The sequence below is a fragment of the Tyto alba genome, unplaced genomic scaffold (assembly GCF_018691265.1).
Source record: "Tyto alba isolate M040663 unplaced genomic scaffold, T.alba_DEE_v4.0 Super-Scaffold_41, whole genome shotgun sequence".
NCBI lineage: Eukaryota > Metazoa > Chordata > Aves > Strigiformes > Tytonidae > Tyto > Tyto alba.
In genome coordinates this window covers 3,636,818-3,663,419 of record NW_024881317.1, presented here as the reverse complement: position 1 = coordinate 3,663,419, position 26,602 = coordinate 3,636,818, and the positions used below count along the sequence as shown (strand labels likewise).

At 46.0% G+C, this 26,602-nt stretch overlaps 1 protein-coding gene across 2 annotated transcripts in view; it reads left to right on the top strand.

The window, feature by feature from the left end:
* PLEKHO2 (pleckstrin homology domain containing O2) overlaps window positions 1–12,712 on the top strand; it is a 29,174-nt gene extending 16,462 nt beyond the window's left edge. Inside the window, exons 4-6 of one of the 2 annotated variants that reach the window (XM_032994318.2) lie at window positions 3,024–3,128; window positions 5,382–5,480; window positions 7,974–12,712. In XM_032994318.2, coding sequence (XP_032850209.2) covers window positions 3,024–3,128; window positions 5,382–5,480; window positions 7,974–9,206 — 1,437 coding nt within the window. In that variant the 3' untranslated portion in view covers window positions 9,207–12,712. The remainder of the gene's footprint in view (window positions 1–3,023; window positions 3,129–5,381; window positions 5,481–7,973) is intronic. The other variant, XM_032994320.2, reaches the window with a different exon arrangement.
* Window positions 12,713–26,602: the final 13,890 nt, after the last annotated feature.

The window sequence follows — 26,602 nt, the reverse complement described above, 5'->3', positions numbered from 1 at the left end:
TGCAGCCGTCTGCTTTATAGACAGCATCCACCCCACTTTGGGTTAGCCTCCTCTCCCCAGTGCCATGGCCAAGGACACAAGCCACAGATGGATGCGGACAGACAACAGACTGCAAGGCAACAAAAAGACTGGCTGGCAGCATCCCAAGCACCACCTCAAAGCCCCAACAGCCTGACACTTCCGTGGTATCTGTGGGTATTGTTCTAAAAAGGAGAAAAAACTTTTCAAAGAAAGATAACTGGGCATACTGGGAGGAACCTGCTGCAAGCCTCGAGGCTGCCTCTCTGTGTCACAGCCCCAGGGACTCATGCAAGCAGGGAGCAGGGCTGCAGCAGCATGAGTCTGGCACTGCCCACGCTGCCCCGTCGCAGCAGGGTCCCACACAGAGTGCTGCTTGTCCTCCCTCGCCCGGCCCTTTGGGAAACTGGAGGGCTCTTTCTGCTGATGCCTTGGGAGCATCTTTCCACAATTCTTTTTCCCTCGCCATCCGTTCTGTCTGCGTTGGGTCAGCGTTACACCCTGCAGCAGAGGGTTGCGTGCCGGAGGGACATCTCAGCTTCTCATTAATGATGAACCATCCCCCCCGAGGCTCCGCTCTGCCCTGCCGCAGGGTTGCTGACACCAGTGCTTAGTCACAGTCTCAGCTCTGGGAGGCCGGAGGCTTTTGTCAAGAATGAGACACAGAAAGTGGTATTAGAAGAGGAAGCTTGAAGTGAGGCAGGAATCCTTCCCTTGAACAACATGTACAGAGATTTCTAAACCCTGGTGCAGGCTGCCAGGTCTTTGCCAGGCGGTGCAGCAGCTCAGCTGCTCACAAGTAGAGCTTTCTCATAAGCTTTCATAATCACAAAGCTTTGGGACAAAATTGTTTCCAAACAAAAAAAGTTTTTAAGAACACATAAAAACAGGCCTGCTTGGACTAAAACAAGATCTGGCTGTCACTCTGTTTTGGAGTCTTGCCTTCCCTTAGGTTCTCTGGTTAGTGTGGCCCTTCTGCACCCCAAACAAAAGGCTCTTTTTCCAGAGGGCTGTGGTTCAGGCCCTAACCTCTCCTCTGAGCTCTCAGGAAGACATGTGGTTCTGTCACCTTACGTGCAAACTAATCGAATAAATAATCTTTCCCCAAATTGCTTCTTAACTCTCTGTTTGCCATGCTGGTTGTGAGGGGCTCACACTTTGTTGTTGTGACCTGCAGATGTAAAACCATGGCACTGAAGGGAGGAATAAATGCAGAAGGGAAGGGCAGTCCTTTTCTAGCTAAACAGGAGGAATGGTTGTAAAGTGATCAGGCTTTTTGTTCTGCAGAATTGCTGATGGTACCTTCAGAAGTTGCTGAGACCCAAAACAATTGCTGCTTTGTTGTGCCATAAACAAACCAGGGAGCTGCTAAGACCATTGGACTGGCAGTCACCATTAGCTTTGTCACCCTCATTTTAGATAGTCCCAGTTTTATATAGACACTGCTGTGATTTCAGCATGTGGGGCCTCATTTACAAAAAGGCTGGGACTACAACTGCTCTTGAAGGCAATGGGAAGGTTCAGAGTACCTATAAGATGTTAAATACCCAAAAAAGCTATTCCAAACCAGACCCCACTAGCATGTGTTTTAAATGAGCCTCTCTGTAGCTCACTTCCTCACCTGTAAGAGGTGGAAAATTTCAGTAGCTCTGAAAAGTAATTTGTGAAGCCCCCAGGTATTGTAGTGATAAGCAGCAAAGAAAAGATTGTTGGAAGAATCAGTAAATCTGTTTTCAGGGCAGGGCCTGAGCAGAGTGCAATCAACAAGACATATTGACCCACGAGGATAAAACACACATGGGATAGCTCAGTAAGGAGTGCCGCCCCTGTCACTAGGGACGGTGCTAGGAGGAACATGCACAGCAGGCTGAGTTAGGACTGCCATGGTAACATTGGGATTGTCTAAATTTTAAGTGTTTGATTTTGCAACTTTGATGATATTTTTTAGCGCAAGAGTATTTCTGTGTGCTTGTGCAGTGCGGATTAGGGCACTGCATGGAGCGATTTGGATCCAAGCGGGTCTGCCATGCAGCCACTGCCATACAGCCATTGTAAGGTGAAGATTTTACTCTCACCTGAAGTGTACGTTGGGGCAAAGCTACATAATACTGGTGAGGTCCTCAGAGAACAGAGCAGTGAAATAAGTAACACCCTGCCTACTGTTCCTGCTGCAGTCAAGAAGAGACTGGGAACACTGAGCACTGTCATGGGACTGCCCTGGAGGAAGGGGAGAGCTGGCCGAAGGGAGGGCAGGCCATACAGTCACCCATTGCTCCCTCCTTATTTGTGCCATGCTTCTTGACAGCTCCCTCTTGTATGGCCAGCTCTTCCCTTCTTCTTAGGACAGCTGTTCAAACCCCAGAAAGTGTATGACTGTAGCATTCACTGCGGTATTTCTTCATTTGCAAGCAGAAAAAGATATGGCTAATTTTTTCCCTTATTTTGCCTTTATCCTTCATCACGCCCATGCTCAGCTGAGTTGGGGTTAGTGCAGCCAAGGTCAGAGCCCCAGATTCCCATCTCAGTTCTGTTCTGCAGAGCCGCAGGAACAGGGAAGCAGGCAGAGCCTGCTGCACGCAGCCTTCCCATTGCTTTCAGACTGGGGGAAGTTGGAGATAAAGTACTTTATTGCATCTGAACCAGAATAAAATGTCTTAGACTTTCAGTCTCATCCACTGTACACAGTGTGACCAATCGGTGTACAACTCACTGTTGCTCCAAGAGCTATTCTGAGTGTTTTGCAGAAGGAAGAAACTCTTACTTTCTTACTACTTTAGTTACTAGTTGCAAAAATAAAACTAGAGCAACAAGCTGTTCAGCATAACAAAATCCTGTTCATGGGAGCTACGAAGTGAAGTATTTGACAAAGCACAAAGGAATCTGTTCTTTAAACACAGGCTGGAACTGGATGTTATACAGAAACTGAAGTGATACACAGCGAGCAGAGAGCTACCTCTGGTCCTGACAAGGAATGCTTAGGCAAAATTGTTTCTCTGCTCCTGCAGGTTCATGATATCAAATTTCAAGCTCCAACTTTGGAAGAAAAGGAATCATGGATAAAAGCTCTTAATGAAGGGATCAATAGAGGCAAAAACAAAATATTTGATGAGGTAAGAGAAACAGTTTTCAAACTCCTGTATTTCTGTGTTAGTTCTCATCCACTGCTTTTTTAACTAAAAGCAGAACTTGCCTGAGCCTCCGTGCTCCCTGTCCTTCCTGCATGTCAGCCTTGGTCAAAAGAAAGAGAAAGATGGTATTCAAGGCAAACCAGATCTCATCTCTGTGGGCTGGGAGTTTTTAGCCACTTCAGTTCCCAGCCCAAGAAGGCAGAACATGTAGAGAGCCCTTTGCACCATCGTACGTCTTGCTGCCTTTCCCTCTCTCCTGGCCGGGGTTAGATGCAGGGAGGCAAGGCAGCTGGCTGAGTAGGCGGTGTGCCGGAGGGATGGTCTGTGCTGCTAACATCTCATCCAGAGGTGCATGGGGCACAAGAGCTCACCAAAGTCAGAGGGAGATGGTCTGGTGGCTTCAGTGGGTTTGGGACCAGTGAATGCAGGGGTGTTCCCCTCTCCCGATGCAGAGAAGCAGCTGCCACGCTGAGCTGTATAAAGCTGGGGCTGCAGCCTGGGAGACTCGTCTTCCCCATGCTGCTGTGATCCTCAGCACCAAGCAGCCTGGAAATGGAGGTATTTGGTTAGGACATAGCCCAGTCTTCAAGGCTGGAAAAATTTGAAGTGACTCAGTCCATCAGCTATTCCGCCTGCAGTCTGGAGAGAAGTCTGGTGGAAAGTTACTCCATGGCCCTGGCCAAACCTGCCAGCCTCTCAGCTGGCCCCAGCACACCTGCACTCTCAAATGCTCCTCCCATTCTGCTGCACAGCGTGAAGGATGAAAATTGCACATCCTAGAGCCTGACTAACCTTGCCCTGATCCCTGTTAGTTGGTAAATCGGCCCTGAACAAAAGCAAAGGAGCAGCATCTATTCTGCAGTTGTTTCAGTAACGGAAAGGAAATGCACAAAACCACCATCATGTGAATGACACAAGAAGTAGGCAGAGTAACAAGGGAACAAAGCAATTGGCAAGATCTGTTTAGCAAAAGAAACCAAAGCAAGGAGTAAAAGTTTTGGGAAAAGGGCTAAGTGCTGCAGATACAGTGCTAGAGATGTAAATTCTGAGAGCTTGGGCTTTGCTTGGATCTTTCTTTCTTTCTCTCTTCATGCTGTACCTGCCTGGAGGGGCCCAGCACGTGGCTCACCGGTGGGCGGTGAACTCTGCACACCCCCTTGGCAGCACAGCAAGGTGGCATCTCAGGTCACCTCCCTGCCCTGTGGCCTGGGGTTATCCTCCTTACAAGGATTCAGGTTCTCAGAGGGAGCCAGCCTCTAATTCTCATTCATTCCAGTAAGGATCAGACCTCCGATTTAAAGTGTTTCCGCACAAGCCAGGCACAAGCTAACGGGTCAAGCCCTCAGCTGGCTTGGATTAGCTGTTCTCCGCTGAAAGAGCTGTAAAACCACTCTGCCATATCAGCCAAGGATTGGGACCCATTTTTCCCTTTAAATCCCTATTTCACTCTCGCCAGCTTTCTTATTGTACAAATTTGTGGTACAAAGGCCAGCAACCCAAGGACATGCTGACGTTTCAGCACCCCCTCTGTGTGAAGCAGACTCCAGCCCTCAGCCATCGCAGCGTGGGTGGGTGGGTGGGTGGTCACAGAGCCAGCACAGAGAAATACCTGCCAGGGGGCTGGGATCACTCTCTCCACGTGCAGGAGGCAACAGATTTCTCATCTGATTCCAGGAAATAAATTTGTTAATTCAGCTAGAGTTGCAATTAATCCAGGTCACTGCTCACACCTTCTCTTCAGCATCCTGCAGTCATTGGAGCTGTAGAAGGGAAGGTCTGTAAGGAAGTGCTGCTGATACAGTTCACAGTCAGGTCACAGTTATTAATGAGCTTTCACCTCTAAGATGGCAACAGCAATTCTGGTGCTGTGCTCTGCCACATGTAGGAGCCGGTCCAAGACCGGACTGCAACGAGGACAACAAAGATGCCTTGTGTCCTTCCCTCCCTGCCCCTTAGGTAGAGGGGAGGTTAGCCATCACAGACTTCTGAAGGTTGGATGCTTTGCTTTGGAGTGTCTGTTAGATAAACATGGCTCTATATAGGACTGATACCTTAAATATCCATCATGTACTTGCAGGGTTTTACAGGCAGGCTCTGAGGCAAGGACTGTAGTGGTGAAATAGTCATCCAAATGCTGCATCCCTTCATGTGTGACAATGAGAACTTTGCAGACATATCTTGAGAAATTAATGACCCTCTTCCTTTTTTCTTTCCCTCCTCTTCCCCCTTTTAAAGGTGAAAGTAGACGAGAGCCTTTCCTTGGACCATGTAACTCGGGACAGAGTGAAAATGACCCACGGACGCAGGCCACCCACAAGAAGTCACCTAAAGGAGGTGAGTGCACCCCCATGGGGTGACCCACCTCCCCAGCTGGGATCACCAAGAGCTGGTCCCTCCACTTAGGTACAAAACCCCAGGGAAAACCCCAAGTATAGACAGCCCAGAGAAAGCTGACAAGGGCAACAGCTTCCTCCAGGAGAAACTGCACCAGCACCTCTCTGATGAAGCTCCAGGTTCCCATAGATCTGTAGCTGCTGCAACACGTTATGGTATATTTAGCTTTCCATAACTCAGGAGCTTCTTCAATGTCTGGTGAGAGCCATTATAGTTTCACTTTAATCAGAAGAGACTGAAGCTGCTATATTTATTTTCCGAGAAGTGATGATTTTGTAGTCATAGTGGTCTAAAGGTAGAAGAACTGCACGAGCTGGGGGAAGAAGCTGTATTTTTTATTAAGCTAACTGGAAAAAGCAGACAGGCTTTCAAGCTTACAAGCCCTTCCTTAGGTCTGAAGCAGAATACATTATTCTCCCAGGCAGTTTTATGGACTAGCCTGTCTAAACTGATTTTCTGGGTCTGTCACTTAAAAAAAAAAAAAAAAAAGAAAGAAAGAAAGAAAGAAAAACTATCACAAAATAAACCTGCATTTCGTTTCCATGGGAGAGGTTCTTACTAATGTTTGATTCCTGTGATTTATGAAAAAGTTTCCACAGACAGATTGATATTTTAGCAGAGCATTAATCTCAACCAAGGAAGGTTTTTAAATCAAACCTTCTTTCTTCAAACTTCCAAGTCTTTGACTTATGTGTCTGCACAGCGCTCAGATGACCCTCATGCAGAAAATGAGATGCCCCAAGACTTTTTACTTTGCATAGAAATGGAGGGAGAGTGTGTCTTCCAGAGAAACGCATGGAAATGAATCATAGATTCCCATCCACTCCTCCAGAAAACCACAGAAGAAAACATGACAAAAGTCACAGCAGCGATGAAGTGTGGATTCTCTGTTGCCTAATATGGGTTTGGTAAGGTAGGACGTCCTTCCCTAGGCACTAAAAAGATCTCTCTCCCCTACTCAGATCACTATTTTTATGAGATATCTCCAACATTAATATCCGTAAGGCCTCTCACCTTCAGCCAAATTCAGGGGAAACTAGCTTACAAATTCAGAAGCAAGAACGAGAGGAAAGGGAGGGGATAGAGCCTGCAGAAAGATGTGTATCACGGCTGCTGGCTGCAGTATCGTGAAGGAAATGGGATGAACAATGATTTTCAGTGTCAAAGCAGGCCAGGTGAGGACGGGTCAGGGCCAAGCTGCCAGGATGTAGCTTGCCTCTGTCTCTCTGATGGGCTGGAAAGGCAAAGAGAGACTTAAGTAAATTCTCTTCACTGCAGGAGTCTGGCCCTGGCTGCAGCTACACCTTCGTGTGGTTTTGGGTTCCCTCACACAGGAACTATCACCACTTTTGTCCCTCTGGGGCACTGAGCTTACACGCTGCAATGTCTTTCCTAAGTCTATACTTTTTAGGAACCCCCCCTCTACTAGAGTGATTTGCACACGGCCTGTGGTTTGAAGGAGGTTTAACCAGTTGAGGCTTGGCCCCGGTAAGACAGGGTTGACATCAGGTTGGGGGAAGCAAGCAGGAGGCAACGGTATTACAATAGTATCCCTGGCCAAGTGATCTGAAGATCAACTTGTTTTATGTGTTCATGTAAAAATATGACAGTCCCAAAAGCAGAAAGCAGGTGTGCTTTGGGTAGGCACGTTGGAAATGAAGGGAGTAGAGGGACCCAGCTACCACAGGATAAAGAATTAAAATATGGCAGAGCTGACTGCTTAGCACTGACAGGAAAACCAAGAAATAAGGTTATTGTGGAACAGGCTTTGAGACGTTCTTCTCAAAGGAAGTATTAAAATAAGTTATGTACTTTTGTCCTAATTCTTGACTGCTTATGGTTATTGGCTTTGATATTCTCATGCAAGTTGCTGAACTATCAGGCAGAAAATAACTTGGCAGCAAAACACTCTTGACATTCACAGAACGTGTTGGTCTGGGGAAAAAGCAGGGCTATTCAAGGGGATGGAAATGCTTCACTCGGTACAGTCAAGATTTGCTGCAGTGTCCGTGATTTGACACGACTTTCTTCTTTGTTGGGTGAAATGTTTGGTATTTGTGGTTACCACAGTTCATTAAATTTCAGCATAGCAGATCACATTGGATTTCACTTATTAGTTTAACACTGGTAGAGCTGGCTACTGCTGTTAGAGGGTAGCAAGCACAGGGTGATGCTGCACAGAACAAGCGCACGTTCCATACATTGCTCTTGAGCTATAGAAAAAGCTGCTCTTAAGAGCACCGTTTTTGTTATCACTCAGATTCTCCTTGCAGTTTTGACAGATCTAAGTATAAATGGGGTGGATGTGTGAAGCAGCAACCCCTTGCTTGCCATGCTGGTTGTCAGGGTCTTGCACTTTAACTTGAAGTTAAAGGATGGAGCACAGGATTAACGATGGAATAGATATTGAAAAAGTCCTCTCTTGTGTTTCAGGCTGCCAAGTCTACATCAGATGGTATCCTGCGACTAGATCTGGATATAGTAGACAACGGACCACCAAGCTTTGATTCCACTATCAGCAGAAGTGACAATGCGCCACCTCAGAAAGAAACTCCAAAGCCACCTATGCCACCCACAAAACCCACTGGCACAAAAGAAAACCAAGATGCAGAGAACACTGTTCCTGACCAGGAACATAAAAAACCTCTGTCTCCTCCGTTGCCTCCAGATAAGAAGCTTAAGGAAGGCACAGCATCAAAGGACAATGTAAATGCCAAGGAAGAGGACTCTGTAAGTCCAGAGGAGAATGTGGAAGGATCCCAAGCACCGAGTGAGGAGAACAGAGAGAACCTCACCGAGGTCAGCAACAAGGGCGTAGCTAAAGCTCCAATTCCTCTTCCCAAGAGTGTGTCAGACAAGCTAAAAGTATCTTGGGACCAACCAGTCCATGAGCCTCAAAACACAGAAGACTTGAAATCATCAGGAGATAGTAGCAAAGACAACCTTCCTGAGATTGCTGCTGCAGAGGTTACAAAGCCTCCTGTTCCTCCTAAGATTCTGTCAGAAAAAATGCTAGCCACAATGAACTCCAGCCACGGTGACCTGGAAGATGGGGGCTGTGAAGACCTGGAGTCTGGCAGCTCCAAGCCCCCGGTGAACGGGATTGAAGCCAGCGAGGTAGCAGAGCTCGCATCCCCAACAGTTGAAACTGAAGAAGGAAATGGGAGAGTCTCTGCTGAGAAGGAAGAGCAAACTTCAGCAGAAGAGACTTCCTTAGCTACAGAAACAGGCCATGAGAGTGTAAAAGCAACTACTGAGAAGAAAGATTCCGTAGAAAGCACTTCAGGTCTCAAACTTCGCAGTTCTTCTCTGGGAGACTTGTTGTCTGATTTCAAAAATACACAGAGAGTACTTCCAAGCCAAGGTTTCTCGAAGGATTCCCATCAATGCTTAGCTAAAATGGAGGAGAAAGTTGCTAATGAAAGGGAAAAGGCAGAAAAACTTCTGCAAAAGGTTTTACGTGAAGGGTTGGAACAGGCCCAGGAGGGGAATGGACCCCCAGTGATGGCAGAGACATTGCTCAATGAGGCAGTAGAACAACTTCGGCAAGCTACACAAGTTCTGCAAGAAATTAAAGGTCTTGGAGAACTGAAAAAAGAAGCAACACAGAAACAGAAAGAAAAGCAAAAGGATCTAGTGACTCTTTATAGGAGAAGTGCTCCCTGACATACTCTTCAAAGAGACTTCTTTCTCAAAATCAAAGCTAAACATTTGCCATTTATGATTTGTACAATTGCTAGGCCAGTGTTTAAAAGGTGGTGTTTTGCTGTGCACACACCACATTTATGGGACAGAATTGAGCTTTCAGTTATAGCATCTTTCTCTCTTTCTTCATGCTGTACATACCAGTCCAGTTCTTAATCCTCTTAGCACAGCAGAAGGTTACAGGACATTGAACGGTTTCAAAAATGTGAATGCTCTGTAAGGACTCTGTCCAAAGTCCTTTCAATGGATCAGGCCTTAAAAATTACTGGTAATCAAAGCAAGCCAGACTTCTGAAAGGAGCAGAATGGCTATGCTAGCAAAAGCCTCTGTCTATCTTCTATCTGTATTTACAGACAAGCAGATACCAGATTGCACTGGCACCTATCTGGTTTTCCCAGTTAAATCATTTAAGGATAAATGTAGTCAGTGTTTGTTCACTTGCTGGCAAGGTTTCCCAGACCACCTGGCCCAGTGACATCTAGGAATGTAAAGATAAATGGTTTAATCTTCTCCAAAGATACTCACAAAACCATATCCACGGTTGAAAAGTGACCTCACACAGAGATCAACAAAACTGGCCAACTCCTGACTACAAGTAATGTCCTCAGATCTGGAGCAGCTGTACGCAGGCACTTTTCTGAGTCTGGCTGTGCAGAGCTTTAGGTGTGCTAAGCACTGCGTAAGTGAACGCAAGTCTCGGTGCATCATTGCCAGGCAAGTATTAATTGTTTCTGTTTCATTAACAGGGAAATTCAGGCAAAGAGATTACACTTGGCTTTTGAAGGAGTGTCTTCTAGCATCACAACACGTTTATTATTGAGGACCATACCTATCCGGTAGCACTGAATCCCCTCATCACGGTTGGGAATAAATAACCAGGTGTTTTGGACAACTTGTGTCCAGGAGATCTCCTGGAGCTTCCTAGGAGAGCTGCTGCTAAAAGTTTTAGGGATGTGTGTTCCCTTAGCTGTAGGCTCGCTCTCTGTGTTGTCTTGGGATGTTAACTGACAGGAGCATGCACACAGGCAGCGGGTCTGGATGAGATCCCTCTTCCTATTTAACATGTCTCTACCTGCTGTGTCCTGGCTAGCCTGAGAGCCATGGTTTGGCACAGACGTCTGTAATTGGAGTACATGGAGGGAAAGGCATTTTGCACGCACAACTTTGGGGCTGGTCCCAGTGGCTTAAGTGTATTAAAATAAAAACGCATCGCTGCAGAAGGGTCTGAGGAAGGCATTGCAGAATGCTCTGGCACAATTCCCACAGCTTCCCTGCCCACCTACTGAAAGCAACCACAGTTCCCACAGTCTTTAGTGATTACGGCTGTGATAAAATCATGTCTTTGCACCGCTGCTGTATAGCCCCATACCTGAGCTGGGTCCCCTCCCCTATTCTCTATAGTTGCTCTAAGGAGAATCGTGTGACAGCCCAGAGGGCTTCTCCTTTGCTTGAGCCAGACTCTGGAAGCATGGAAAAGGGCAATCTGGTTTCCCAGTCTGGCTTTAAGGAGTGACATGCCACCTAAGAGGTTCTTTCTTGTTTGCCAGCACTGATCTCAGCTCACCCATTTATTTTTCTTCTGTTCTTTCTTTTATAATTTCCTAGGTTCCCAATGAGCTGCAACCCCCCCCCCCCCCCATAGCAGCAGCCCAGTAAAGCTTCATCTGAGCCTCTTAGGCTAGGCAGTGGGCACTTCAGGTCTGAGCACAGAAATATCAGCTTTGGGCTTACAAATATCCTGGTTTTCACCACCCAGGGCCAGCAAGACAGTGACTAGAATTGATCCTTCTGCCTCTTGATTAAATCAGCCTTGGTTTCAGTGGTCTGTCCCACTCCCAAGACAGCCATAGACATCGCATGGGAATTCACTTGTTATTCTCTCATGTAGAAAGTTCTACAAAGTCAAACACTCAGGGCTCAGGTGCCAAAAAGCTTTGCTTTGAGACAAAAAGTTTCCTACGTCCTAAGCCCACTCCCAGGCACACAGCCTGGAGCACGCTCTGAATCTGTGTCATTTGCTGCTGTAGATTCAATGTGAACCCTGGGTCTTATTTGCCTTTCCAGACGTACTTAGGACAAGGGCTAATAACACAGACAATATTCAGTGCCTATCTGCTATCTAAATGTATTTTTCTGCATGTGCACTTTTGTTTACCGAACACTGTGTGGTATGAATGTGAGCTGTCAGAACCTGGTGTGCACTGGAAGTCGAGGGACATCAGCTTCAGAGAGCAGGAAGGCTTTTTGCAAGATGCAGTTCTGTAACAGGAGATGAATTAAATGGGGAAAAAAACAGTTCACACTAACAGGAATATACACACACCAGGGCAAACCCTGGGTACAGGTTCATGTCTCAATGCTGAAGCCAGTCTTAGACTCCAGCATGGGCAAATCAAAGCCTGGAACTGAAAACCCAGGAGAATGAAAACAGTTGATGGGATAGCTCAGTCCCCTAATTTATATACAAAGGCTTTTGCTCTCATAGGTGTTTTCTTGTGGTAGTGTGTTCTGTGGATACCTATCTGGCAAAGTGCTGATGAAAACATCCAGACATCCCTAGCTGTTACAGCCAAACCTACAGGATGTGCTTATATTTACTGTATATTTTTATATTACACCGAATATTCTAAATAAATGTCTGACATTTTACTGAATACCCATCAGTAGGAATCTTAACAGATAAAAAACCCTATCCTGTTAGGAAATGGGCAAGTTAAATAATTTTACAAGCTATAGCTAGTTACTGTATTTGCTGTACTAACAGAACTTACCAGATTTATATTATGTCTTGTAAATAGGTATAACTTAAGTGGAATAACTGTAGCAACCAGTAACTCTACTGCTGAAAATGCTATGTTAGAGACTCTTTGGTTTTAACTATTTTTTCTAATAGGGTTAGCAGTTCATCCTAAAACGTCTAGCCCGGCCATAAGCCTAATTCACCTGGACTTTGCAGGAAAAAACGCATCGTGTTCCTTCCTCAGTTTTCCCACTTGTTCTTCTCATTCTGGTCATGAGCCAGGCCCAGCCTAGGGTTGGAAACTGCCTTCTGGGGTGTTTTTACATGCTCTGCTGAAAATGGCAGCGTTGGCCAGTCAGAGACAGGATCCTGGTCTGCTCTGACCTCATACAGCAACTCTCATCTTCAGTGTACATCCTGCCACCATGCACTTTTCTTTAAATCTTCCTTTAAACTTACATTTAAACTTACATCTAATTTCTGGCGGCACTAAGGCTGGGATTTTTTGTGCCTGAAAACCCTCTGGGCATGGAGTGTTGGGGTGTGAGTCTGTGTTTTGGGCTGTGCCACCAGCGTACATGTCTGTGACAGGAAGGAAGTGAGTTTGCAAGCAAGCAAATGTGGATGACTATCTGAAAAGCAGCTACTGCAGCCCATGGAAAGACAGCACTTTGTCTCCTGCTTGTAAAAAGCTTTGAGATTTGGCAATAAAATCTCCTTTTAAATATCAGCTGTTTAAGAGCCCTTTGTCCTAAACAGGAGCAAAGAAGAGCCACCGGGAACAGCACATGGAGGCTTTGCTCTGGAGGAGGGCTCACTGCACAGGCTGTGTGGTCAGGCTGGGGTGAGCTCGATGCTGTGCTAACCACAAACCCGGAGGAAGGAGAAGCGTTGGGGGCTGTGGCTGGCACAGAGCTGGAGCTGCTGCTGCACACAGTGCAGTTCCAGAGCCATCCCTGCCTGCCAGCTTGGCTGCCCTGGCCAGAAAGCACGGCCAAGGCCAGGATCTGCTCCTGCTCCTTCTGGAAAGAAGTGGGAAGCATCCTCGTTGCTGGAGACCTCACCAAGTGCAGTCTCCAGCAGTGCTGCCTGGGCTGCCCTTAACATCTTCATGTGGATTCCCTGGTGTCTACAAAATGTTGAGTTCACTCAGCAGTTGTCCCCTTGGTGGTGAGCAACACCAGAGCCTCATTCCTCTGCCCAGATGCCAGTAAGCTACAGGAAGATAAGAAGCTGGTATCGTAGTGACTGCTTCCCTTCTGTGAAAACTGGGTATAAAAAGATCAGTAGGTTCAAAAATTTATGAGGAAGGAGGGAAAAGAGCGCAAGCATATGTGCCATCCTATTGCACAAGTTTGGTTTTATCTGGGTAAAAAAATGTGCTTAGGAAACCCTCTAACCCCTTGCTGGGAAGGGGGCTCCTCAAAAGAATCTCCAAGACACAGGGTTGATGTCTACAGATACACTGTAGAGAAATGCACTGTCTTCCTCTTACACTAAGAAAACAGACAACATATCACATTTTGGCCTTAAATTGATGCTGGTAAAGAAGGGAAGTGTCTAGCACTATGTGAAACAAGATTTTAAAAAATGCAAAAGAAAACATACATAGGATTGGCATATGAAACATTTGTCTGACTGCTTTTATTTCAATTGATAGTCATGGGTTACGGGTTCAAAGAGACTGGCTTATAGTGTAATCTGAAATAGAAAATGCAGGTCCTAGGTTCTGTCCAGTGATCCCACAGAACTCAATAATTTGCAACTGAAAAAGCGCAGAAAGAGCTCTTCCAGTCCCACAGTGCCAAAAGATTTACTACATCATTGGCTAGTCTACTCTGATGACTAATTATTCTTGCTATTAAAAAATGTGTGTTTTATCTTAAATATGAGTCATCAACAGTGAAGCTCTCCAAGATTTCCCCTTTCCAGTTTAAGAGTTAGAAAATTTGCAGGCAGAGAAGATATCCACTGTGTTTAGAGAATGGAGATCCCTGTTTTGTTATGCTATGCAAGTTCACATACTTCAGAAAGCCAATGCTTAATTTATTCCAGGAAACTTAGTCACTGTGTTCTAGCGCCTTACCTCACGGCTAAGCAACCCACAATATTCTTGTGACAACCGCTGACGTGATGTTACAAAGCATTAACGATTTCATTCTCAGCAGCAATCCTTCTGTCTGAGATCAATGTGAGGTACTTTAAGACATGTATTTTCCATCTCCTCCTGAGTATCAGAGACCCAGTCCCACCAGCTTCACTCCAGAGAGCAGCTGGAAGCTTAGCTTTTGCAGCTCCTGCCGTGCAACCTTAGTCCCTTCTGCCTGAGCTATCCTGCTTGTCAGTTCAAAGGTTGGATAACACAACAGATGAGGAAATGGTGAAGGAATCCTACCTTAGTGCATCTTTACTAAAGCTGATACGCGGAGCACATGTATTCACACCTGTAGGAAAAAAAAAATAAAAAAGAAAACTGGAATACAGCAAAATGCCATTTGTAAGAAGTTATTACAGGAGGGATGGCTGTCAACAGCTTATCACATTGACCAGGTAAAGGGAAAAAAAAATAAAGTTGGCTTAATTTGCAGCAAAAAAAAGATAGAAGACTTCTATTTAGAAAAGTCTTCCAGGCCCAGGGTGGATGTATTCTAGAATGGGATCCCCAGGGGGTCCTCCATCACTGGGATTTCTTAAGAGCAGATATGCAGGGAAGTTGGGTACCTCTCACCCTCTTCCGTACGGAAGGGTGGATGAAACTGTTGCCTGGGGTTCCTCCCAGCCTTATGGTTTCAGCAGGATAATGGCAGAAGCCTCAACAACCAGACTCAGGGCCAATAAACTCCACAGTCTATTCAGGTTTTTAACTCTGTTTCCCTCTCGCTAGGGAGCTGTGGGATAATAAACGTGGTGCCCTAGAAACTCCCCGCAGACCCTGATCACACCTCCTCGGTCTGGCCTGCTCTCCCCAGCATCCTTCTCTTCTGCTCCAGATTTCAGTTCTCATCTCTCCCCACTTTCCCCTCTTTGGGAAATGCCCCTTCTTTGCCAGAACAACTGATTCGTAGAAAGCTCGGTGCTGTGTTGATAGAAGCTGTCCATAAGTTTTAGTTGTGCCACTGCCAAGAAAACCTCCTTATTCCTCACCCCTGTTGGATTCACAAGCCAATTTCTACATCCCCATGGGGGATAAGTTCACTCTCTGGAATGAAGGCATTTTTCAAAATCAGGAAATTAATTTTAAAATTATTTGCTCAAAATAAATGAATGAACGCAATCAAAATGCTGGGAACCCAAGCTAGAACTACCTCAATTTCTTTGACTAACAACACTACTGGTGGTTCTTTTATGGCATCTTCCAGTACAAAGACCTGATGGTGTTTTGTGGCCATGAATGAATTCTGCCTTGTAGTGCATCCAGGAGAGACAGTGGAGCTTCTCACCCTGCAGAATGAAGACAAAGGCACAGAGCATTGAATAGTTGTGCTCCAAACCTATTCTTCTGCAGCAGATACTTTTATTTTTAATTGATGCAGTAGTGACATTTTGCAGCAAACATTAGATGACCTGAACATTAGATGACCAGATTAAGTGCTCCTAAAAACAGCAAACAAACAAGCAAAAAAAGCCAATTCTGAGAATTTGTCCTTTGTTGACTTTTCTAACCCTTAGCAGGGATAGGGATGGACCTCCAAGTCCTGCTTTCTTTGGACAGTTAAAGAACTATTACTCCTAGCCCATAAGTGGATAAGACATACTGTGCAAATACTACAGATAGCTGTTAAATCTACCATATTGTTAATTTAAATAAGAACTTGAAGTATTTTGGAGATGTTCTGGGGGAAAAAAACAAAGCCATCTGGAGCAGAGACTGTAAGAGAAGAGGTCAGAGGTAGGAAGAGGGCAAAACCAGGGGAGGCAGTGCTAAGTACTATCTGCTGTTCATGGGTAAGGATGTGGCATATATGCAATTCAAACAGATCCAAACTCTCCTTCCCCTCAGAACTACACAGCAGGGTCATACCCAGAAACTACGATATTTGAAAGCTGGTTACTGGCTTTCCCTTACCCCTTATTGAAACATTTAATTCCTGCTTGGTCTCTAAGTAGTTTCAGATGCTTGGTAAAGTTTTTAACTATATTAATATTTTTCCCTCCCACCCAAAAAAACTCAAGTAGTTTTGGAGGAAAATTGTTTTTTCCTTCCAGAGAAACCTACCTTGCACAAAAAGAAACGCTTCTTAAAGGAGAAATGATAATTAGTTTTAGATGCAAGTTATCTAGCACATCACTGCACACTGGGACACTTATCACTGAAATGGATAAAACACTAGAAGATCTCTAAAAGTCTAACAGATATTCAAGCCAGCATGACTAACTGGGCGAGGATCTGTGCAAACAAAACTGCAAGTTCCTTGGCTATTTCATTCGCAACAAGAAGTCAATTTTGAAATACTGGCAAAATACTCTGGGTTTGTTTAGACCACATCACCATGACAGCAAAGCACTGCCCAGTTCTTCATGTATTGTACATCTTTGCAAGAAGCACTGGTGAAGGGGAAATTAAGCTCAAAGGAAAAAACATGGTCAGATGTCATATCGGAGATCACAGGAGATCTAGATATAGATTTGAACCTACGTTGTCCACTGCCAGTCCCCAGCACGTGGATAACCTTCCTGTCCAAGCAACAGAGACTGATCAGCTCTTTCTCTGGACCGATTCTGAATTTTCAACAGCATGGGTTAAATTTCCTGAGCAAGGCAAATAAATTCCACTTGTTTTCGACTGCCAAGATCTAATGAACTTCTGAAAGGTCATCAGTTCAAATAATAGTTATGTATTCAAATGACAGGATTTCTCTCAGCCACTTCTGCTTTTCTATCCAGGCGGGTTCAAAACCACCCACTCCAAGGGTGGAATCAGGTCTTCACGGGAATTGCTGGTGAGACATTTTCTGGCAAAACATTTTCAGGGCAAAACAGCAACCCAAAACTGTTAACAGAGGACTATAGATGTGGAAAAGTGTCCTGGTTTTAAAAAATGTACAAAAAAAGCTTAGAAAAGTTGACATTTCAAAAGGGGACAGTTTTGCTCTGCAGCATGAAAACACAATTTCAACACTTCAGTTAATTTACAATTTTTAAAGTAATTTACTCTAAGAGTTTTTAAAAGTATGATATTACATATTTTGATGGAGCTCCTGTGATTGCTTCCTGCCTGCTTGCAGAAGTTTTAGTTTTTCAATTGTTTTTCCTTGCTCTAGATAGGGGAAGAGAATTTAAACCCTTGGGAAAGCTGAGAAGAAGGGAAAGCTCTTTCAGTCCAATTTAGGAGGCCAGATTCAGATTTCTGTGCATTTAATTCAAAATGGGGCACAGGGATCCAGTCTGGCTCCTCTGCTCCTCCAAGGAGCATCGTTGAATTCTCAGATGATCCAGTCAGCCCAGGGACTGTGGTCCATTTGTTTTGGCTCAAGGCAACAGTAGCTGCATAGGTATAGGGTTGTTTTTTTAAATAAATCTGTCATTGCCCAGAGAGAAAATCTCAATCACAGTAAACTTACAGATGTCAAAAGAAGCAGTCCCTATAACTTCTTTAAGGAGTCTGGCCTCATTCCTGTGACAAGTTTGCATACCAGAGTGTCATGTTCTTCTGGTAAGCAGCTCGTTTGGAATTAAAGTATTTTCAGCGTTAAACACAAGAGATGTAAATTTGGGGGCCTGCAGCCAAAGCCACCATTCCTATAGAACAGAAAGAGCACAGGCTGTTCTCTACAGCTCTGCATGCTCCTGCTCTGCTCACTGAGGCAGAGGGCAACCTCCACAGCAGCCCCGTCCCAGTTAGACATTACCCCTGTGGACTATGAGACATGTCAGTAGAATAAAATGAATTTTTCTGCCTCCAAATCAGGACCCTTGGAGGATCCCTCCCATTCAACACAGTGAATAACAGCAAATTGAAATGCAGCCACTGCCTACCCCAGTTTCCTGGCATTTAGCAGACACTTGCATCAGCTAATAATCACCAGCTTTGTACTACCCAGAGCTCCCAAATATTGCAACAAGCTCCTTTAGGGGAGAACACGGTATCTGCATACAACTCCATTAATACCATGGGAATAGCATCTGGGTTTGAAAATGCAATGTCCACAGGTTGTTTCTGTCCAAATGCACTAATGAGGGGAGCCAGCCTTTTGACCCCAATTTCTAGATTCAGCAAACAATGGAGGACAACAGAGTGCAATTATTATTTTTTTTTTAGAGCAGCTAGGTGCTCGACTGAGTCACTGTGACTGTAACTCAGCTGTGTTACAAGCCATCTCCAGCAAGAAGGCACTGGAGCAGGAGGTAATTGAGGGTTGGCTCCCAGAGGGAATTTTCCCTTAAAAGGATAACTACATTGTCATGATGAAACCAGCTTGCTTCCACTGCCCGCAGAGCTTTTTGCAAACATCGCTGCCAGAGCTGGGGGTGGTGGTGAGTTTTAACAGCAGAGAGCTAGGAGCAGCAGGGCAGTGGCTGCTCCTTAGATGCTGCAGGAACCCCGGCCTCTCTCAGCCATGCTCTGCCATGAAGGGCAGCAGGACACGCAGGCAGCTCCAGAAGGTCACTTCAGGGCCATGTGACAAGAGGCCAACTTCTACCGAAAGAAACCTAAAAGTGAGGGATTTCAACCAGCCTCACAAGAAGCACTTGCACTCAACATCAGCAATATTTTCAGAGAGGGGCAGGCAGGATGCCAGCTGAAAGCATACCAAGGCCACGCAGGAATTTTTCCAATTAAATATTTTTCCACCAGAACATAACTGAAACCCCAGCTTTTCATTTAAGAGTCTATGGAACGATTCTGATCAAAGCTCTTTAGATGGAATCAAGGAGAATGATGAGAGAGCAGAACCCTAGGGTAGCCTCTCACCCAGCAGCAGGCTGCTGAGAAGGGAAAGCCAGGTTTATGGCCAAGCTCCCCTCTGGAAGACTTAGACGAGTGACTTGAACCTCAGATTCCCATAACACAGAGGAAACTGCCTAACTAACACAGCCCCTGCTCCAGGCCCAAGATACCTCCTTGTCCTCTGGACAGCCCACCCACCTGGAGCTTTGCACTATGCCCTCCTGTGCAGTGCAGGAAGGCCTGCACTGTGGTTTTTACAAGGAATGAGGCTGAAATGGGAAAGGCTGGGTTTGGCCCAGCCGTAGTGGCAGGCACCAGTTCCCACCTCACAGCTAAAGCCTCCCTATGCAGATCTTGGGTGAGGTTTTCAAATCTGACTCATGCTCCTGCGGTCTCTCACACAGAATAACCCACCCATCGTGCTGCAAGAGGAGGAACCAGGACCCAGTGTTTCCCTGCACCCTGATAAGTGGACAAAATATGCACGAGCGAGCAACAGCCAGGCCTCAAGTGAGCAGAGACTCCTGAGCTGGCAGTGCAACACAGGTTTACACAAAGTAAAACAGCATCCCTTTCTCTGAAGACTAGCAGCCTCCTGAACCCCATGCAGCTATACGTCTTATATTACAGTGGGGAGTCAAGGCATGGGACAGAAGCCCAGAGAGCTGGTGAGACAGATTTCTGGTCACCAACAAGCCATCGTTGCTGGAAGCAGGATCTCCTGGCACTGAGAACCTTTAAGAGACAGACCACCAGCAACTCCCTACAGACCACAGAGGTCAGCTCAGGAGCTGCAGTAACTCTGCAGCCATTCCCAGCTCTGCCTGGTGGTTGCTCCATCTGGTCCCATCCTGTTGCTACCTCTCTGAAGTGTCTACTTGAAATAGTCCCATTTCAGGAACTCCACAAGCAGCCATGGAGATTCAGTACACTTCCTCTTAGCTTTAGGGGTAGAAAACGTTATTTTCTAATCAGTCTTTCTCTGTAGAGAGAAGTATTAAAAGCTTCAGCAGGGTAAGTGCATTAGTGCCGATAAACAGAAACTCATCCAGAGATTAACAGCAGAAAGGTGGAGAATTACAGGTGGCTACAGGCACAGACTGGTTGCCATTTGGCTTTCCCTTTCTATGAGTAACAGCATGAAAATGAGTCAGGCTGTATAGCTGAGTCACAGCGAGTGAATATAAACTTCCTCTTCAGACTAGGAGAACCTGGGCAGGTGGAAGAAGAGCTCTGTATATTCTTCTGCTCTAGATAAACTCAGCACAGTGCATCCATGGAGCTGTGCAAGTCCTGCTCTGGGGCCTGGGATCTGCAAGCCTGTCCCAAAGGAAGACCCTGTGGTGGAAACATGGTAAACATATGACAGCATCTGCCTTCTGTTTCCTGTGCTCTGTACAAATTATGTCTCTCTACAGATAACCCTGTCTTTCTCAAAGAGAAAGCTGGGGGTTGTGCTTTTTAAACGCTGCTGAGACCAGCTATGATTTGAATCAGCTCATTCTATATCTGTTCTCAGACCACGTGCATCACCACATCTCGGCATCAGCAGCTAGGCACTCAAGCAATGGGATTACACATCTGCCCGGGATTGCTTGTCCCCTCATCCCTCCATCTACGAGCCAGAAGCAGCACTGGCAAAGTGCTTTCTGCATTCACGTGTGCTCTCTCCACAAAGTGGAGCTGATGCCCAGCTGAGCTCCCCCACCTCCTCTCCACTGATGTCATTATTTTCCATGTTGCTTGTTGTGCCCAGAAGTGAGGAAGCCTCTGGAATGCAGCGGCTCATGTAGAAGCTGTTCCTGCACTGATCACCAGCAATGATAGCAGCAGACTTTAAAGGGAAGCCTGGTGGGCTGCAATAAAATAGAAGTCAGCAGGCTGCGATTTGACATCAGCAGAGCTCCTTGGAGAGCACATGAGCCCGGCTGCTGGCCCAGCCCCCTCCCCCTGCCTCCAATTCCAAGACCGTGAAATTCCTCATTAGGCTTGGAACAAAACTCTTTTGGTGCACTTGCATGTGGCTGAAGGCAGACAGATGTTCAGGCTCTGGAAGAAAATTGCTGAGAGAGAGAAACGAAATGATTCCAAAGCTGCACTGCTGCCTCCTAAGTGTGCTTTCCTGCTCCTGTTGCACACCATGGTTTACCATGGAGTCAGGGAAGAAGGGATTGGTGGCATCACAGTTTGCTTCCACTTTGCTTTTATTAAGTGCTCAAACCCAAGATTTTTTGTTTTGCTTCAAATTTTGCATTGAGTCCTACAGTAAACGCAGCTCAGAGCTGCTCTGGCAGTAGGTTTCAGTACTTCAGGTTTACGGTTATAAAATCCTACATTTCAGCTGCCCTTTTGTCCTGAAAATGGCAGGGAAGAGATTGCTTTCAGGAGCCAGACCAGTCCTCAGGGGCCCAGGAAGCAGAGGATCCTCCCTCTTTTTACACATGCTAGAAGGAGAGAATAAAAACATTGCCTGCAGGCGTGTCAGCAAGGGGATTAGGATTCAGTGCCCGATTATGGTTTGGTTTATAGATGCAGCCATTCCCACCTCCCATAACCAAACACTTGCTCAGCTAACCATTGCGTTCAAACGATGGAGGGTCAGGACCTCAGCTCCATCATGTCATTTCTCTTCTCAAATTCCAGAAGGAAGATTTTCTGCCCTTTTGATCCTTCCCTGCTACACTTGCTTTCCTTCACTTAGAAGATGTTTTAAGAGCATACTAGTCTATATTCCTGGTTTTGAAAGACCAGCCACCAGTAAGTCGTACAGTTCAGAGCAAGGCCAGGATGACCACCGTGACCTGATCTTCACTGTGAGATAGAGGCTGTCACACCAGTAATCTCCCAGCTACTAGTCAAATCTGGGACTTGTGCATTAAGAGTGTTGGAACACAATGGGCTCATATAGATCTCCTTCAGCAAAGCATCACAGAAATAACAGATTTCACCCTGCCATTCTGTAGTTTGATAAACGATAATTCAGATACAAATGTGACTTAGCAGGTGGATTTTTGCTTCTCATGTATTCCTGCAGGATAGATGTCAGCCCAGTTCCTCATAGATGGAAGGAGAATATACTGAGTTGGAAGATGTAATGAACTTGTGTCAACAAGCTCTATGCAAAGGTCAGGGATCAATAGGAGTGACCTGATTGTCAGGAACATCCCCGGCCACAGTGCTAACTGAGTGTAAGCTTCATTGTCAAAGCTACATTTATCTTTTCAAGGGATTTAAAGGCCTACCGGCTTTGGGAAGTGAGACTGACAGGATAGGGAAGTTCAAAATTACCAGCTGAAACTTCCATTTGCTGTTAACATGAATTGACCTATCTGTGTCAATCCCATGCAGCAGCATCTTTCCAGGCAAGACTCACTCACCCACCATCTCTGACATTTCCTGGCTTCCTTGAGACTCTTCCTTAAGAACAAACAAACACAACTTGATTTCTCTGAAGTGTGATTTCCTCCCAAACCCATAATACTGGATTACTCCTAACCCTAAAACAGAGAACATCACTTTGTGATACAGGCTGCTTCCTGATCTAGGAGCAACAGCCCTGCTGAAACATCTCATTCTGCATTGTCTGAAACACTACACAGGATGAGCAGAGTCTGGACAGGAGAAAGACAGGAAAAATGGAATTACTGGCTCGTGAAATGGACACTGACAGAAACCTGAAGTGTTGAGCTCACTCAGATGCCGTCTGTGTTTAATCCAGTCATCAGACAGTCTCTGTTTAACTAAATATTTGACTTCAGAATTGGGCCTGAATTATTATTGGCAAAGCTTCCAAGCTCCACAGGTCCCTCTAACAAGCTGTTCCTCTGTGGAAGCCTTGCAAGGAGATGAATACAGCCTTTGAGGAAAGTGCTAGATCCCTTCTCAGGCTTCCAGAGGGGGTTTGTGGAGTCCCGTTAGGTGTCCAGGGTTTTCTGAAAGCTTCATATGTTGACTGTTAGAAGCTACAGGACTGATGTTTGTGTGCATTGCTGGGATGTTCCCAGAGGAGTTTTGGCTCCGCAGCATGTCACAGCAACAGAGTTATCAAAGAAGCACCAAAAATAACCTAGTCTACAGGACAACTAAAAGCATAGCCCAGACAAAAAATAAATAAGATGGAGCCACACATGAAGCTATGTAGCCAGAGCTGTAACGTGTATTCCATTCTAATGGGACAGATCTGAAAGTGAAGTTTGCAAACCATGACACAGAGCTGGGAAGGTTAAACTCTTTCATACCCACAGCTGGGACGTAAAGCAACACAAACATACAATTCTATGCGGCATCAGTGACAGCCGTGTACCACAGTGCCCAAAGGATCTAGTTCAGGTGCTGCCACGCAGAGCCCATGGTTGCTATCTCAGCACATGGTGCTGTTTGACACCTGGTCATGTAAAAAGAGTCCATCAGCACTGAAAGAGGAACGTGGTCATCCCCTCTCCTACGCAATATTCAATTTCCTAACTGTGGCAGCATATGCCAGAGAAGACAGTCCTCCAGGGATGAGGACTGTTCCCCCAGCCAGGTTCCCCCACTGTGGGCAGCTCCAGGGAAGCAGTGCTTGGCTTCCTGGACTACAAGCAGCTGCAGGCAGGAGGAGTCACCTTCCAGTTTTGCTTCCAAAGGAAGATTATAAATTACAGTCCAATTTGCTAAACCTTTGAGTAAGCAACTGTTTCTGCATAAACACATGCTGGTTTGTGGGCTGTGTTACATGGCTAGCTGCAAATCTGACTGACTTTAAAATCAGTGTATACAACTAAACCAGGGAGCAAACAAGAGGCACATTTTAAAATGGCATGGATTTAAGCAGCCTGACTCATGATTTTTCAATGGAGATTGAAAATAATGATTATCCTAAACTAACACATAAAAATTGTGCATGCAAAGTAAGAGCACAAAATGCTATGTCAGAGAGCTTCACTTCTAAGTGAGAAGAAGCACGTAGCTGGCTTAGCTAGAATTATTCTTCAAGTGAAATAAAGTCGAAGACTTTAACACCTTTCTGCAGATGGGGTCAATATATGCAATATATTGCAAAAAGAGCTCAAATTACCACCTCCCTCTGTCATTCATTATGCTACAACATTAGTGGAAAAATCCAAAAGCTCTTTTAGGTCTGTTAGCTAATAAATGGATTGCTAGGTGAGTGTTCAGCGTCGTTAATAAATCCTTGAAGCATTTTGTACTTAGTATCAGCAGAAAGTCTTTGTCTCTTCCACCCCTGAACACATACCTATTTAGTAAGGACAGAAGGAACTGCCTGCATTGCTTTTTTTTCTGCCTGCTGGAAACACCCAGATCCACAAACAGATGTGAACTTGCAGTGCATCTGCGCTACTTCTCTTCCAAGGTCAGCATTAAGCAGCAGAAGAGCCGTAGGTGGTCAGTCCTGGCTGATTCAAGCTCTGGAAGAGATGCAGACAATGACATTAACAGTGGCAGGTTAATTCCGGACACCTCTTGGTCCAAGGATCTCTTACAGCATAACAAAAGACTATCAAGAGCCAGAGGTCCCACCCAAGGCTTCGGTGCATGGTACGTCTGGACAAACTGGGATTATTCTCTGCCCTATTGAGGACTGTTTCCACAGCCCCCAGGCACTAGGGTACCCAGTGGGAAGGGCTCAGTCCTTTTCAGTCATTCCTGCTGGCTCCATTCCAATTTGTCTAAAGACACTTAAATATTCATTGAGAGAGAGCACGACTGTCTCGCCCGGTGCACAGACTGCTCTCCAGGGAGACGGGACACCTGCCTTCTCCACTCCCTGCTCCATCAAATCATTAATTATTTAAAATAACAGGAAAGAGCAAGAAAAAGTCTCTGCACCAGACTTGCTTGCAGCCTGCTGTTTACAGTACTCTCTGGGGTCTTGTGGAGACCAGGGTTTGCATCTCCCCTCCAGCAGAAGCAAGGATCAAACCTAGCTTTCCCCCTTCCTTGGGGAGGATGCTCTACCCGCTGAGCTATTGTACAAAAGAAGGGCTTCCCCTTTATCCAGACAGACCTTATGTTTGCTTTTCCTATCAGAGAGGGTGTCTTTTTTTAAATTCAATTTGAATAAAAGGAAAACAAAACACAAATCCAAAGCTCTGAGACCAGCAGCTAGCTGCAGACCCCGACACAATCTGTTGTTGCTCAAGAGCTTAGGGTCTACCTCCCCATTTCACAGCCAGGCAGGCCTGCCCCCAGGTCAACTGCATCAGCGCTTGGCTACGGAGACCCTCGGCAGTTGGCTTCGATGAGATGGAAACCACCACCCAGCTCTGCTGCTCCCTGTGCTGAAGATACCTCTGGTGTAGATGTGCTGACAGAGAGGACGTTTCTGAAGCAGCAGAGGGTCTCTGCATCCCCACATCCTCCCGGGATGCTGCCTGCCTCCCCTCATCTCCCACCAGACGCACACACCCCACTCTCTCTCGCGGGTGCAGCACAGACCCCGCACAAGGGTCCCTGGAACAGGGGTGTCCCTCAAAACTGAGCCCAGGGAACAGTCCCGACTACACCCTGGAGTTCACTGCTCACTTCAGCAAACCGTGGCAGGTGAACAGCACTGGCACCCTCATGTGGTCGCCGGGATCAGAGTGTGCTCGCATCCAAAGCGATGGTACAGCAAGGCCAGAGGGCAGGGGGACAGTCCTGCTGAGGAGCAGAGAGGAGACCATGACAAGGACCGAGTCTGACCCAGGTCTGTAGGCCAGCATGGTACAGGGAGAGAATGCAAAGCTGATGCTGCAAGGACTAAGTTGAGAAATCAGAGTAGAGGTGCTGGAAGGGTTCTTGCAAGGTCACCCCTCTGTCCTGTGACCAGCAGCAAATAAACCCCCACATACTGCAGGCAATTCCCCTTTGCTGTCTCGGCCACTGGGAAGCCAGACACAGGAGAAACCAAAGTCCTACCTACAAAGATTTAAGCTCATGCTTCCCAGTCCTTCTGATCCTGGGTTTGCAGAACAGGTTGTTCTTTTCTCCTTGCCATCACCTTCCCATGTATTTGAAGGCCGACAAACAACATCTACTCAATCAACCCCAGGTGTTACTCAACATGTCACCCCATATCCATGGCAAGACTGACTGCAAGCAAACACAGGAAAGGTGAGAAAATGCAAGAAGTAGGGAATAGTTGTGTACCATGCTAATCCTGACAGATTCAATACGGGGAGTAAGCTGGGGAGGTGGGGGGTGGCAGAACCCTCACCAGAGACTTTGCACAGGCTTAACTGAAATGGCTGTGGCAGAAAGAGGGGTCTCCATGGAGCTCCAGGAAAGATTTGCTGCCAAGAGAGCTGCTACCTAATCCCCTGTGAAAAGGTAGCAACACCTCTCAAGCCTAGAGACAGACAACACTGACAGGACCAAGCACCCAGTTTTGTAATTTTTTTGGCTGTTTTGGACCTTTTTTTTTTTTCTGCCTACCTCAGACCTCCCTGAAACACATGAATCTCCCCCCAACCTCAGCTCAGCCACTGACTGGTTCCTTCCTCCTCATACTATCAAAATGAAAAAGAAAATAAAAGACAAAACCAGTCCCAGATGCTGAAACTGGAGAATTAACTAAAACTCTGAGTGAATAGCACTTCCAACCCATCCTGCACCTGCTGCTATGCCTGGGCCAGCTGTGTGATAGATGAGAGCACCTCATCCCCTGGAAATGCCAAACCCCAAACCCTGCTTTCAGGGAAAAAACAACAACGACTCACCTTGTATTTCCCACAGAATAGAAATCCA